This window comes from Hippoglossus hippoglossus, chromosome 1, assembly GCF_009819705.1.
Source record: "Hippoglossus hippoglossus isolate fHipHip1 chromosome 1, fHipHip1.pri, whole genome shotgun sequence".
Classification (NCBI taxonomy): Eukaryota; Metazoa; Chordata; class Actinopteri; order Pleuronectiformes; family Pleuronectidae; genus Hippoglossus; species Hippoglossus hippoglossus.
In genome coordinates, this window is record NC_047151.1 from 9,562,268 (window position 1) to 9,578,799 (window position 16,532).

Here is a 16,532-nt window from a genome sequence, read left to right on the forward strand (position 1 = left end):
CTCTATAATCACAACCCAAAAAGTTGAAAAGATATTTCAACATGAACAAAGTCATAATTTGTGGGACACTACCAAGATAAGAAACATTGACATTATAAAATAATTGAGAATCATCTTAATGAGGGTGTAATAACTCATATAACTGCTTATACCAAATAACCAATAAATCTTCACTGTAATGTAACTTTCATTCTTGGTCTCGACTTTATTACTGAAAGGTACCATTTATTTCTAAGTCTCATTAGTAAATCCTGAAGCAAAATAATTTATAATCATGTTATAATTTACTAGAGGAGTAAGGGAGAAGAATATTTCCATCTTCTATCTACAATATCAGTGTTTTGCCTATAAATTACAAAGAAAGGCAGCTATACAGATTTATGACAATGTATACAAAGAATGCTGAAAATGGAAATGTGGGCTTATCTCCATTTATATAATAATATAATAATAATAATAATAATAATAATAATAGTGTATGTATGAGGTAAAAAAAGAAGTGAAATTTAAATTTAAAAACAGTACAGCAGATATTTTCGCAGCATAGTAAATTTAGTATATGTACACAAGGTGCATTGCTGTGGATGTAAACATCAGTAAACATTGTGAATATTTCCGGTCCCAAACAGTCCGTGTGTCAGTTTTTAGCAGAGTTCAGTTCTCTTATGGCTGCGGGGTAGAAGCTGTTTTTCAGTGTGTGTCCGTGATTTGATTGACCTGAAGCGTCTGCCAGAGGGCAGCAGGTCAAACAGACGATGTCCAGAGGTGAAGGGGTCCTTCAGGATGTTGGCTGCTCTGCTGCGGCAGCGAGACCTGAATAAGACCTCCAGAGAGGGCAGTGGGCCGCCGGTGATCCCCCTCTGTCCTGTCTGCTGCTGAGCATCCAGTGAACCACACAGAGATGCAGTACGTCAGCACACTCCCGATGGAGCCGTGATAGAAGGACACCAGCAGCTTCTCCGGCAGGTTGTTTTTCCTGAGGATCCTCAGGAAGAAGAGGCGCTGCAGTGCCTTCTTCACTGCTGCAGTGGTGTTATCCATCCAGGAGAGGTCCTGAGCGATGTGGGTGCCCATGGGGATGCGGGTAGTGCTCGATGTAACGGAGGGACTGCACGGTCGTAACGTCGCGTGCGACAATTACTTCACCTCCTACGAACTCGCGCGGCAGTTCCTGGAGAGGAAGCTCACCGTGGTCGGCACAGTTCGGAAGAACAAGCCCGAGCTCCCGACCGGGCTGCTCGCGGTCAAGGGAAGAGAGGTGTTCTCATCCAAGTTCGCATTCACGCCCACCGCCACTCTGGTGTCCTACATCCCAAAGAAAAACAGGAATGTGGTGCTCCTGAGCACACGGCACCCTGAGGCCGACATCAGCGACCGCGAGGACGAGAAACCGGTCATCGTCCTGGACTACAACTGCAACAAAGGTGGCGTGGACAACCTAGACAAGGTGATCGGAACGTACAGCTGCAGGAGGATGACCGCGCACTGGCCCCTGGTCGTCTTTCACAACCTTCTCAACGTCTCTTCCTACAACACCTTCGTGATATGGAGAGAGATCAACCCAGACTGGATGCCGGGCAAGCGGAACAAGCGGAGGGTGTTCCTCGAGTAGCTGGGAAAGGCTCTCGTGACTCCGTTCATCGCACGAAGGGAGTGCATCCCCCGCACGGAAGTGTCCGCCGCGGTTGTGAAGGCTGTAAAAGCCGCCGCCGCCGCCGCACAGAGAGCTCTTGACTACGACGCTCGACCCGAGCGTCCGGCCTCCTCCATAGCCCTAGCAGCTGCCCCGCTCGGGGCGAGTAAGAGGAAGAGGTGTCAGATATGCCCCAGGAAAAAGGACTGTAAAACTCACACCGTGTGCCGCGGGTGTAACAAATACATCTGCAAGGGCTGCTCACTTGTCTATTGCCCTACGTGTGTGTCCTAATATGGGGTGGGCTATGTGAGGGGGCCAACAGCCGGGGGAAGCAGGGACAACACAAGGGTTATGGGGCAATTTTAACCTTTATTTATTCACTGAACTTAATAAGACTTTGAATCATCAATCGTGATAGATATCGACAGAGCAAATGAACATGACGGGAATACTGAAAGCAACAGTGTTCACGGAAAATTCCAGAGCTTGAACATCATCTAGCATGTAAACTACATACCAACACCAGTCCACTTATCAAACCACATTTACAACTGCCAAGTCTGCATTTTTATTTGAATCCACACCCACTTACACACACACCCCCTTACACACACACCCACTTACACACACACACACACACACACACACACACACACACACACAAACACACATAAATATCTGTCCACTAAACATGCCTGATTTCTTCATCAAAGTAAATGAGTTATTCTTTAAGAAATATGTGAAATACAAAAAAAACATTATCTCGCAAATTGAAGGGTAGTGATAAAAATGCCTCCCTTAGTTTTTGTGTAACCCTTCTGACAAACAAACAAGTCCACCCAAGCCCATGGACACAGTTACAACATTACTGTAAAAAAACACATTTGCCTGTTTTACAACACAAACACACAACATACAGAAATGCTCTACAAATATAGAAAACAAGCAAAGAGAGAATTTGTTCTGCAAACAACACAACAGAGATTATTTTACAGACAATTATTCAAACAATCTTGAAAGGATTCTCATGAAACTGCAGGATGGCTTATGGGCCAAGAAAGAACCAATTCAATTTTGGCCCAGATACGGACTTGGGATCCAGGAAATTCGGTTTGACTTTTTTAGTTTTACAATTCCAATAGATTCTGACAGAACTCTGGCATATTTAGGGGACTGAAATCTATGAGTGTGTGCAATTTGGTGCATATAGCAGCTTGTTTTCTTAATGACACTGTTGGAAATTGGCAGAGGTTTATTTTCTGTGTGCCTTAGTATTTTGTTTGTTTTCTTTTTTTAACCATCCCTTTTGCTGTGACCTCCTTTGGCCCTTTTAACTATTCTGCTGCAGGAAAATCACGCTGATTACGACATAAAAAATGGCCGCATTCAATTTTGGTGAGCTATTTTCAGGCCCCCTGGTATTGTCGGAATTAACGAAATTTGTTGAAAAAGGTCTGTTGTGTTTATAACTCAAGCTAATAAAGTATTTCTGTTACCTAAATTCAATCAGCCTACCCTCCTCTGCATATAATCCCGGATTTTACATGATATACAGATACATAGCAATGACTTGTTTGTGGATACTTTGGACATCCTCGAATACAAAACATTCCTTTTCCATTTGCATTAATTGTGTCTCTGGTAAACAGTGGGACAAATAAAATAATTAACCTACAGAGAAGCTCTACTGGGACTCTATTGTAGAATGTGAAACTAGAAAAGCTATGGAGCTTTCAAGGGTAACACCAAGGAGCTCAATCGAAACTGTTCCTTTACAATGTAAAAAATGTTATCTCACCAAACCTGCTTCCTTGCACAGAGTCAGTGTGGTAGCATTTGTTTGTTTAATTCTTACCTGCGATATATAATTTCGCAGGTTTTCACTCTGCAAGGGAAGAAATTGTGCAAAAAGAGTGGTGCCTCAAGCTTTAAGTCTGGACCCAAATCCCAACATCTTAAACACTAAGTGTCACTTTCCTTCCTTGGGAGAGAACAGTGGATCATTTGAAGACATTTTGAATAATACATAAAAAAAACATCCTCTAGGTTCCTTTTTTACTTTATTGCCTCTGCCTGAGGTTAGGTTTGTTTGTTGTCTGTAAACAATATCACACGAAAACTTCTGAATGGAAACTAAGTGGAAGGATGCAGTATGGGTAAGGGAGGAACCCATCAAACTTTGGTACAGATCCAAATCAGGGGGCGGATCTAGGAATCACTTTCTTTAACATTGGGGATTTCTGGCTTTTCTTTTTACATTTTCACTGGTTTCCCAGAATTGTTCCCTATATATTTAGGGGACTGATTTCTATAAGTGTGTATTTGGTGCAGCCTGATAGATTTTACAGGGACTGTTGGGCCTTGAAGGAGGTATGTGCTTCACTGTATGCCATTCTAGCTTGTCGGTTAGTATGTTTTTTTGTAAGCAACTTCACACAAAAACAATTGAACCTTGGTGGAAGAATGTGATATAAGTCAGGGAGGAACCCTTTGGAATCTGGGGTGGTTCCAAATCAGGGGGCACATCAAGGAATCTTTTTCACTTTTTTAACAATGCGATGTTGAAAAAAAGGCACATTTAGGGAACTGATATGTCTGATTGTGTGAAATTTGGTGCAGCTTGGCTGAATTTAAAGGGACTGTTGGGCATTGGTATGTGCTCTACCTCTGCCTTATAAGCTTTTTTCCCCTAGTCTGTTAAACAGGCATCATGAATGACGACAGGGGACCTACCCATACAGTGAAACATGTGCCTGCAGCTTTCCCTGCAGACTATGACATGGCAGCCTCTTTGGAAGTCCCTCCTCAGCCTATTGGCTTTCCTGGTAAGACATCACAACCTTTAATCTTTGTCATTTCTCTTGCTTATTTTTCTCTTTTATTATAATGCCATTCTTATTTCTTGATTTATTCTTGCCATCTTAATTCATGTGGTAGGACTTGTGTTTAATTTTCTTTTTAAGCCTTTGTCAAGCTAAATGTCTTCTTCCCATATCCAGTTGCCCAACCTGGTTTCCAATACGCCCTACAACAACCTCAGACTGTACAGCCTGGTGAGTGTCTCTCTCAAACTGTCTCCCAGTAAAAGTAAAAATATGTAGAATTGGATCATGTAGATTAGATGGATATCTATATCGCTTATCCTTTTGAGGCTTTCGGGGGATGTTGGAGCCAATCCCAGCTGACATGCGTGCGGCGGGGTACACCCTGAAGAGGTCCCCAGCCTATCACAAGTCACCAGCCTATCAAATAGACCAACATATAGAGACAGACAACAATTCACTCTCACATTTATACCTTTGGTCAATTCAGAGTTGATCTTTACCAATTTTACCAGTCTTCGGACTGTGGGACGCGTCCTGAACACCCAGAGAAAACCTAACACCAAACACGGGGGAAACATCCAAGCTCTGCACAGAAACTTGCTTAACCTTCTCGTTTATTTTAATATAGTTGTTATTTCTTTAATTATTCCTGGCCTCTTAATCCATCTGGTTGGAGCTTGTGTTAAATTTAGTTTTTAAGCCTTTCTCAAGCTAAATCTCTTCTTCTCATATCCAGTTCACCAACCTGGTTACCAATACGCCCTACAACAACCTCAGACTGTACAGCCTGGTGAGTGTCTTTCTCCAACATGTCCAACTATGTAGAATTAAATAAGAAATACAGGTTTCCAGTCATCAGGAATTTTCTTCTTTGTCATTTTCCATCTATCATCAATGCTGCTTATCCTTTTGAGGGGGCTTGCTTTCACACATGCACTGAACTCCGGAGATCCTGCCCCACATGTAACACCATCCTGCATGTCTATAAACGTAAATGAAACAGAAGTTAACATCGTCTTAACTCAAAGACCAAAAAGAGCCATGATGAAACGGACGTCTGTACAGGGGCCAAACCTGTCTACACAAATGTTCCTGAGCTCACACAAGTTTGTGCTTTCTTTTTTTAATCATATGATTTAAAATGCGTCTTCACGTTTTAAGAATGTGAAAAATTTAATTTTCATGAAAACATTTTTACCTGATCTGACTGATGACGTTTATAATATCATGATACATCAGTGTAAAATTAAAGTATTTTCTTAATTCAATTTTAATGCCCTGTTTTTATATAGTGTCCACAAGAAAAGTCAAAGTATTACTCTTTCTCTGAAGTTGTTATATAGATTTTATTTTAATGCCATATTTAAAGTTTTAATTGAAAATTGTAATTTGACTCATAATTTTGTTTTTATTCTGAAGAAAGAATATTCTCACATGAACAAATTCAAAAGAAGCGGCAAGATAAGATGCATAAGATAAAAAATTTGTGAAACACTGATAGTATAATATAATATAGATGCTAATTACTTAAGGTGCAGTAATAATAATAACTTATTGCTTATACCACATAATTATTAATATGAATGAATGACCAATAAATCATTACAGAGATGTAACTTTCATTCTTCAATTCAATTCAATTTTATTTGAATTGCGCCAAATCATAATGTCCATTATCTCAAGGCACTTTACATAGAAGGTCATGACCTTAAAAATGTCTTGGTCTCGACTTCATTACTGAGATGCACTATTTAACTTAAGTCATTAAACATTTTTGAGATGCAAACCTAGGTCTTATTCTCATCAGCAAATCATGAAGCAAAATATTTAATAATCATGTTATAATTTATTGGTTCTTTGTTCCATAAATTAGCAGAATATACTAAAGCAGAGCTCTGTCAGCATATTTTATTATATAAATATATATTTCACAGTTTACACAAAAATGTTTTTTGTATGAGAGTCGTGAGAAACATGAGTTACTTTTGAAGTTATGCTGTTTCCTTGTGGAATAAAGGGATACAAATAATCCAGAGAAATATGCAATCCATATTTTGATGATTTCATGCTATGATTTAAGCGATATACCCTGATGTAGTCTGTGCTGGTGTGATTTTTGGTTTGTGATTTCTCCAATAAAGACAAAGAAAAAGAAGAGAGAGAAAATCAGAGTCACTTTTTTAAAAATTTGCTAGAGGTCCAAAAACTTGCAAATGGTTGTGTACTTGGCTAAAGACCAAATTTAATTTTAAGAGACCAGGGTCTGATGCTTTCAACTAGATGACAGCAGACAGCAGCCAGCAGACTGCAAGAGAGAGCAGGCATCGGTTTCCCACAATACACCACTGCCACTTCTTCTTGATGAGTCGCACCGTTTCGTACCGACTCCCCAACAACACAGAAGATAAGATGTGAAATAAAAAAAGACTCCACACTGCACAGCACACATGCCTTTACAACAAATCTAACCCACTGTGATGATTTCACACCCTTGTCCATCGTGGCCTCATGGTCAAGAGGATGAAACTAAAGCTCCCCAGCTGTGAAGGTCTTTCATTATGTAAGTGTGAAGGAAGGTGTTGCAGAGTCACTATAACACGCGATGTATGTTCAGCCCAATGAGCTTTCCCCTGAGGACTTCCTTTGTGAACTCTATATGTGTCTTGTCAGAAGAGACTTGAGGTGGGATGAAGATGGGATTATGAGATGGCTCCTACTTATCGAGGTCCTGTCACACTGTGACCATAGTAACCACTAGATTACCCAGATTAGGACTGATGACCCGAGTTAGTCAGCACTTCTCTGCCCCATTGTCTCCCACTGCAGCCTTTCTTTGTGTCAGTGGACTCAATCACACACGAAGGGACAAAACAGAACAGACGACTACACACGCACTAGATAAACCTCACCTAAGTGTCAGGATTTTCAAGCTCCTTTTGGATTGTAAGTAATAAATAGTGCTGATGGCAGCTAGTGATTATTTTAACTATCGATGTATTACCCTCTCATACCTGTACGCTAAGTATGAAGCAACAGCAGCCTCAGCAGCTGACTGACTGGAGGCAGGAGACCAGCTGAGCTTTTAACTTCCTGGAGTGTCCACTGGTTACCTGGCAACCGGCACAGAAAGTCTGGCAAATTTCGTAGCGAACTATTCCTTTCCCGACCGACACTTAAAAAGAGAAAGTGTAAAATTCTCCCTTTCAAAAAGAAGTTTAGCATCTCGGTTTGGGAAATGACTTGAATAATAATATTTCATCCAAACTGATCAATTGCATAATGGAGAAATAATTAATATTATTCTTAAAGAAAAACTTGTGCTTTTCCTGCATCAATGATTCAAATAATCATCATCAATTTCCCTCAACAATGGTGAATTAAGCAATGACTATAAGCTTCTAAAGCACCTTGTAAAAAAACGCATTCATCATTCCAGTCAGTCCCCTGCTATCACCAATCAGAGCAGTTGCTCGTGCCGCTTACATAATATCAAGGACTCAAGGTCTGGATTAGCCTCTCTTGACTGCCAGAGCAGGTTGTCAGCTGTGGTTGTGGCTGTGTTAAATCAACCATATTTGTATGCAAATAATTTCCATATGATGCATTGTACAGACGGATGAATCGTATTTCTGTGTCCTCTTACAACAGGTACACAGTTCATGTCCGGTGATGTTGGGAATCTTTGGTTTTGAACTGATATACAGTATGTTCATTTTGATAGTGAATAATAATGTGTTGCCTGACTTTCACTGTCTTCTGCTACAAAAAGAGTAAATTCCAGTGATATAACTGAAACAAGCAGCGGGTTTCAACCCAAACCCCTAACTGTAAGGGTCACATGTCTGCACATGTTTCTGTGGTGAACCGTCACCTTCTCACCTCCAATTTGTGATCGCGAGGAGGTGAATAAAACATTTACTTGCTGTGGCGAGGCACTTCGCGTGAACTTTGACCCGTGATATTCGCTCCCACAGTCGCGCCTGTGGGAGCGGAACCTAACTGTAACGTCTGCTTTGAAAAGTATTACTCGTGTTAGCATGTCCTGTGGGAAATCAAAGAAACATTGCAGACACAACAGTGCAGCAGCTCTGTTCTTGCCATGTTCTCAGGCACTGTGCTCTCTGCAGCTGATGTACTGTTCCTTCAAGGCTGCAGGTGTGCACACCTTTAGTTGCATCTTGTATCTGTTTGTCTGAGAATTTATTTGTTCATCACAAACCAGCTTTGGCTTCTCCAGTGTTTGACATCTATCAGTCAGTGAGCTGACTGATATCTATCAGCATCAATCTCCGGTACTGTGAAACAAAATGACTCAATTAGCGAGTACAATTGTTGCCCCTTGTCATGTTATGTCCCTTGCTAACCCGACATGACGCCCCCTCCAGGGGATGAGATAACTGCACTCTAAAGGGACGCTTGGCTGAATCACGTCTTCAAGGGTATTATGTAACACTCTCTATGAGGACGGCCACGTGGCCACGAGGCTCACCTGTGTTTGGATTGACCATCTGCCCCTCTCTGTCCAAATCCCATCTTCATTCTGCAACACACACACACACCATTAGGAGGCTGAGCAGGCTTCTTATTGGTGTGGTCAAATCTGGTGATTACAGATGAATCTACATGACCCACAGTTCTGGGTGTGAGGAAGAATTGTATAAGCAGCATGAGGAAGACGTGGGAGGACGAAGGCAGGAAACAGCAGGGAGATGTGCAAACGGGTGACTAATATGGGATTTGCACTACGTTGCCAAGCTTACATGCTGTACCTTTTCCCTATCTTCTTCCTTGTAAGACAGGTGCATCAGCAAATTAAACTCCCCGAGTGTAGGTGAACAGAGGTAAAGCTGGGATTGCATCTCTGCTGACACCTCCGCACATTCAGCGCGAAGCAGGGACAGAGAAGCACAGACACGGAGAGAGAATGAATAGAGAGAGGAGGACAGGGGGAGCGAGAGAGGGGCAGAGACGGTGAGAGAGAAGAGTGAAAGGGAGACAGAAGATATATTTGACTATGTGGGTGTGTGAAGCATCAAGGCATGCATCATAATTGTGGATTCTTCTCGGAGCAGCCGGACGTGTCACTGGAGCAGCAGGACATTACTGTTCTCTCAAAGTCGGTTATTTTGTACTTCAAAACAGTGGGAGCTGTGAGCACTGAGGGCGTCATTAGAGACATTTTCAGAAGCAAAATGGAAACTGTTTTGTTTCTGCTGCCGAGAGGAATTCATTAGCTGGGATTACGGCGACACTTTGACAAGTTGAAGTGATGCAGACTGGAAAAGTATGACGCCGCTTCACCCTCAATAATCAAGATTCAAATCAAGAACATGTCTGAGGTAAGTTTGGAGTTTTTTAATTCGAGAATGAAATGGTTTTAATGGTGTTTTAATGTTTTGTGTTATTCTATTATATGTGTGTATGTGTGAGTGTGTGTGTCTATGTGTGATCCAATGCATAAAATGAGGATATTTTCCAAAATGAGAGTGTCAGGCCTCACATATTCACACTTAGGATTACCAATTATTATAGTTACTAACAATAGTTAAATTATGTCGATCTTGGGGCTGAGTAATAATGTCAATAAGGATTCCTCTGAAGTAAGTTTAAACAATGTGTGTGTGTGTGTGTGTGTGTGTGGCCCATGTTGTGGGGACCTAAATCTGTTTAGACAGTCCCACTATGAGGACTTGTTTTTCTTATGAGCACAAAAAAGCAGACAACCAATGGCGTTAATAATGACATGGTAAACTAAAGACATGTTTTAAGGTTAGAGTTAGTCTGCAGGTAATGAATGTTTGTCAATGCAATGTCCTCTGAAGTCATTGAGACATGGCTGTGTGTGTGTGCATGTGTGCGTGTGTTAGTGTGTGTGTAGTCGTGCGTTCCTCTGTGCTTGCGGTTACTGAAACTCGACTTCTCAAAAGCCCAGTATGCAATGTAGTCAGCCCACGCTGTTTCCCGTTCCCATGGAAACCATTGCCCAGTGCTAAAAGCAGTTCTGTTCTGTGATACATGAGTGTGTGTGTTGTGTGTATCTGAAAGAGGTAGAAACATTTGAATGTTTAATATATAACAGGTTTATTTTGTTGGCTGCTGCTTCAGCAGTATGTCGTGCATCATGGAGACCCTCTATAGACTAATATAATAAAAGTAATTTATATCTACATTCATCTCTGCCTCCCTCCTCTCTGGATCTTCTTCCACAATGTCACTCCTCTTGTTTATCTCTTTCTCGACATGTACCTCTCTTTATTTCCTTTAACCCTTTCTCTGTCTCTCATCACTGCATTTGTTTTTGTCTCTGTGTTTCTAAGATGGCTGTCAGCCCTATAATCATCTGCCTCCTATCACTGATTGGCTATGGTTCATCCCACCCCTCTTCTCCTCCTCGGGGATGCAGTGAGGATGTGGACCCTCCGTACAGAGTGCTGTGTGACCTGGAGTCGGTCTGGGGAGTGGTTCTGGAGGCCGTGGCTTGCAGCGGTGGTGTCACCTCTCTGGTAATCACTGTCCTCCTGCTTGTCAAGCTGCGCTCTATTTCTGACCCCGCCAGGCGCTCCGGCATGGGGCCTCTTCTTCTGCTCCTTGGCACGCTTCTCGGCCTTTTCTCCATCTCTCTGGCTTTCCTGGTGGGGAAGAACCAGGCGCTCTGTGTGGTCCGCAGGGCCTTCTGGGGGCCTCTCTTTGCCCTCTGCTTCTCCAGTTTGCTCGTGCAGGGTGTGAGGCTCAGGAGGCTGGTGGCTGGCAAGACAAGCCCATCGGGCAGCACCCTGGCAGCGCTTGGCCTGGCCTTGGCCTTGGTTCAGGGCATCATCTCTGCTGAATGGGTCCTGCTGACTGTTGTCAGGGAGGGTCACCCGGCCTGCGAATATCCACCTTTGGACTTTGCTCTGACATGCAGCTACACCCTGGGGCTGCTCCTCATAGCCATGGGGCTTTCTCTGGGGGTAGTGCTCTGTGGAGGAGAGTTTGGGGACGAAGGAGGAGGTGGAAATGAAGAAGACAGAGAAGGAGAGAGTGAAAAACGGAAATGGAAGTGTAATGCTGTGTGGCTCTTCCTGTCCAGTCTGGCTTCAGCATTGCTGTGGGTGGCCTGGCTGGGGTTTTATCTTTACGGCAGCCAGGCTTTGAGGGGAAAGGGGAAAGGAGAAAGGTTAGGTGGTGGAGGGAAGAAAGATGTCAAAGTGCTGGATGAGCCTGCGCTGGCGGTGGCCCTGGTTATTCAGGGATGGATCCTGCTGCTGTTCCATGCCATTCCAGAGGCGCACCTGTGTCTCCGAAATCCTCCACAGTCCATCGCGCAAGATTTCTTCGACACCAGTCACACGTCCCCTCCTCCACATTTTGGAGATGAGCTCCCTGCACGCTCTCACCGACCCTTCCCAGAAAACCAACCAACCTTTTCTATGGAGGAGCACAGTGCAAGTAAGCCAAATGTGTGTGCGTGTGTGTTTGTGGGAGAGTGTTTACAAGAGAGGAATGAAAAATGTGTAGAAAAGAAAATGTATACAAGGTTTGTCTCTGGTTAACTGGTTCATTTACAGTGATTTTCAATAGTGACCAGGGGTGTTGACATAAAAATTACATTGAAAATGTCCCTGCCTAGAGTTTCCTATTGAGAGCTTTAGGAACAACTTGCACAGAGGGACTGAGAGAACTCCTTACCTAAGAAAAGTGATATCATGCTTCAAGAATTAATTTCCTCACTCTACAGTCTAAAGTGATTGGTTGACAGGTCACTGGTCTGTGACAGTGAATAGGAAAACAAATATTCACCATACACGTTTGACAAGAGCATGAACAACTAGCTAAAATGTAACCATCCCCTGTTAAACCACATTTAAATTCACTAGATCCAGATTTTTATTTAGATCTGCACCAAATTGTAGACGCTCATAAATATCAGCCCCCAAGATCCATGAATTATTCTGTGGGAAATCAACAAAAACATTGAAAAACCATAAATCGCAATATTTTAAAAAAGTGAAGCACTCCAGATCCACACCAAAATCTGATGGGTTCTTCCCTGACCAGTATCACATCCTTCCAGCAGGTTTTATGGTAATCCATCCATAAGTATTTGTGTAATCCTGCTAACTACTATACGGAGAAACAAACTAACTCAAACAAAAGCATTACCTCCTTGGTGCAGGTGAAGATTAAATGTAATTATGAATCAAATTTGAATATAACTGAATGGTATGAACCTTTCAAACCATCAAATGCAGATCAATGCCCTGTTCAACTTGCAAGTTGTCGATCACATCAATGCCCTGCCACAAGTGTATTAAAGGTTTCCTTACAGCAGAGTGTTGCTCACTTCTAGCCACTGTACACTATCCAAAATCCAATTAAACCTTGTGTAATTCCCCGCAGGAAGATTTATGACTCATTTTGACAGCAGCTCTCTGTATTTATTACGAAGCCAAAAGCACAGATGAGGAGCTAAACTATGAGGAACCGGGACAAACAAAGAGTGGAGGAGGTGGCAGAAAGAAATCATAAAGAGTGTCTTCCAGGAAAGCAGACTCAAGGAGGTTGACATTTGTTCAGCTGACTGAGGAGGAGGCAATGATGGAGTGAGAGAGAAAGTCATGTAACACAGTGTAAGCAAAGGCATGGGAGGATTTATTTTTTGTTTGAAAGGACGACGTTAGAGTATCTGATACTTTTTCTCATGGATTATGTGGTGTAAGCCATGTCTCAGCCTCCTTGTCTCTAGAATCTCTGCAGTAGAGTAAGCGATTAATGAGCTTTTGTCGGAATACTTGCAAGAGCCATGGAAAGAAGACACAGGATGTGAAAAACTGTGTGTAGGATTTATGGGGAATCTTCTGGCAGAAATGATAAATAGTATTTGCAATTAGTGTTTAATCACCTCAAACCAAGAATTATTGAGTTGTGGTTTACAGTGGCTATGAAGTTTCATTCTGTGTTTATATCATAAAAGAAAAACAAGACAAAAACACAGTTTTACCTCATTACACGACCCGTTGTTTCCCGCTGGTGGTGCCACTCCATTCACTCACATCCTGCTCAGCTAGTGATCAGGTCTTTGAAGCATCTGACCTCTATATTGGGAAATAAAAGGTCAAATTCAATGTGCCAATATCTATGTAATGTGTACGTTTATCCTTTCATCAAAGAACCAGATATTTCCTAATGCGATGTTTAATTTTGTACTTGTGAGACATTCAGGGCAGTTTCCTGCTGTCGTTCAGGGCAGTTAACTTTGCCTATGGGGAAAATAAAAGGGACATTCATGTCGTCTGTTTTATCGTCTTCTTATCATTTTCTTATGAACTTTATTTAATATATATTATATTATTTTTATTGCCCTTTTACTGCTTTTATCTGATCAACTTTGTATCTGGCATAGTTTTCGACCATCTTAATGTTGATGTCTAGACTTCCTGTCACATTATCTGAGTTACCCAGCAGCTGGGAAAATCATACTTCAGTATGTGTATGATTGTCTCAGGAGCACAGCACATCTATCAAAGTGGGTATTGTACATGCTGGAATGATTATAATTTTGGAGATGTGACACATTTAACTTGTGTGCCGTGTCTCGGTTGATCTGTCAGCTCTCCGGAGTGGAACGTACCACAGCAGCCAAGGGAGTGTGCGTCCTGGCATAGCCTTCAGAGGTCATGTGTACCAACCCACTGAGATGGCTCTGGTCATGAACGGTGGCACGGTAAGTTGGGCAGAAATACTCCCTCTGTGTGTGTCAGCCTCTCTTAATCACTCAATAACTTAACTCAATGGGCCTTTGTTTTTCTGCCTCCCTCTCTCGTAGATGCCCACAGCCCCAATTAACTACACTGGACGCCGGTTATGGTAATGTCGGACACGGCTTGAAGAGGATATATCTGAGTCCCTCTTGTGATTGAGGAATTTGATGTTGCCTGACGAGAAGATGGAAATATTAAAGACATCACATTGGATTTGATGGGAGCTAAATATCTTTAATGTATTTGTGTTTCTGCTCACGTGTATGAATTTGACATTTTAAAAACAAATTATAATAGTATTTGTGCTTGAATTTTCTTGATTGCCTTTTGATCAAATAACTTTAATCACTGGACATGAAATCAAAAGGGAGGGAAGAGAAAGTGTTGTGGCTTCCATAGTTAAGGACATTTCCTCCCTAAGTGACTGCGTTTCAGGTGCAATACTTTGATGAGAGGTGTAGAAACAGGGCTAATGTTTAATGTATCAAAACTCAGTGTCCAGTGTGACACTGAATGAGACAGGGGCAGAGTTATGATAACAGGAGGATTTGAATGTAGTTAAGAGAACATTTTGCTTGAGCAGTGCTAATCCAGCGCTGTTACTTGTTACCTTCCTGATCATCGGGGTTACTTACTTAGTAAAAAATGTCCTTCTCTTTCTGTTTGGAATGAGGCTACACCTAAGAAAGAAACCTGTCAGGACGTTTATGTAAATTTCCTGCATACGCCCACAAAGCTTGCTTGGCCTCAGTGTTTCACACTGAAAAAAGGACTTCCACAGTGTTTCTCTCCTCCATTCTATTCTCAGTGCTATCGGCCGTTTGGTACATTTCACTGGGCCTCTTGATAAATGTCATGTATTTAACAGCTAGTGCCGGTGTCTGGGGGATTTTCAAGTGATTTATAAGGTTTAAGATGAATCTATAGGAAATCTAGTTTTTTTTATAAGCATATCTTAAAAAGCCATTTAATACTGCAATAGCTACTCTGTAGTATAGGGGTTACTGCTGGAGAATGTGATTTTGCACTTTATTAGCGCTGATCTTGTCTGGGCATTGTGATATTTGAGATGCATGTGGAAGTACAGTTTAAAGGTCCTGTATTTTTGTCAGATTTAATGTATTTTGAATGTTTTCTAAAATTTTGATATATATTTATACATATATATTGGAGAAAATAACGGTTTTTGTGTTGAGTTTCAAAGCAGATTATTGACAGTTGACAAAACAATCCAAAATGGAAAATCAAAAGTGCCCATATTTCAGCCATTTAAAGATTCGTCATTTTAATTTGGGGGTCTACAATAACAAGTTTACATGCTGTGATGGTCAAAGTATTTATATTTGTTACATACCATAGATATTGCTGCAGTGCCTCTTCTCATACTCTGTCTGAAATGCTACATCTAGCTTTTGGCCCACCTCCCAAAAAGCTCAGTCTGCTCTGATTGGTCGGCAGGCCAACTCTTTTGAAATTGGTCAGCCGCTCATAGTGATGAGCTGTAAACTCAACTGCAGCAATGGCAACAATCATGTTGAGCCAAGTTAGTAGGCAGATAAACATGTTACCTGGTAACACAGGTACTTTACTGTAAACAAGCCAGGAATGCAACCCAGGAATTTTAGGCACTTCAGGAGCTAAGTTCTCTGGCATAGAGGTAAATACCTTTGCCACAGACTTTGGCCTCTGTAACTTAGAAGACACACTAAAGGAAAGGAACACCTGAAAAGGATATTATGGCCATTTTAAATATCTACAATTTAATGACAAAGGGTAAATCCTATCTGCAGAGGAAGGCCATGTGATACGTTTTAAAGTTTGGTCAAATTTGCTAAATAGACCTTGAGTTTGGGATGTTTTGTCAACAAGTTTCAGTGTGTTTTCCCTGAAATCATTAACACCATGAGCTTTTCAGACAATTTCCTCAATCTAATGACAGCATCTCACATGTTTTGGGATTTAGTATCTCCTTTCATTTAAATTTATATCAAATACAGCGAAAACATGCCATTACTGTGACTTTAACTGCAAACGTTTTGTGTTTCTGATATTTGCAAAGTTTGGCTAAAAATCCCTGCATATTTGACTGGAGAGTTGCAGTTTCCTTCTTTTGAGCAAGACAATGCATATGGTTACAATACAATTTAAAGAGCAGTCACCATGTTCATGTTGTGAGCATTCCTTCTCGCTGTAACACTTTACTGAGTAACCAAGTTGTCAACAACTTTGCTGTTGTGTACAGGCGTGTGCTCTGATATTGTAATTTGAAAATATTATCATCAAATAATTTTATGTAACAATCCTATAAAGCAGAGTTTTAATTGTGTGAAT

General features: G+C 41.6%; 1 protein-coding gene across 1 annotated transcript; it reads left to right on the top strand.

Annotated features, from left to right (window-relative positions):
• The first annotated feature begins 9,038 nt into the window (after window positions 1-9,038).
• Window positions 9,039-14,949, top strand: gprc5bb (G protein-coupled receptor, class C, group 5, member Bb). Its single transcript, XM_034597387.1, has 4 exons — window positions 9,039-9,800; window positions 10,779-11,889; window positions 14,052-14,164; window positions 14,267-14,949. Exons 1-4 carry the CDS (start codon window positions 9,792-9,794, stop codon window positions 14,309-14,311), a joined length of 1,278 nt encoding a protein of 425 aa, XP_034453278.1. The 5' UTR covers window positions 9,039-9,791; the 3' UTR covers window positions 14,312-14,949.
• Window positions 14,950-16,532: the final 1,583 nt, after the last annotated feature.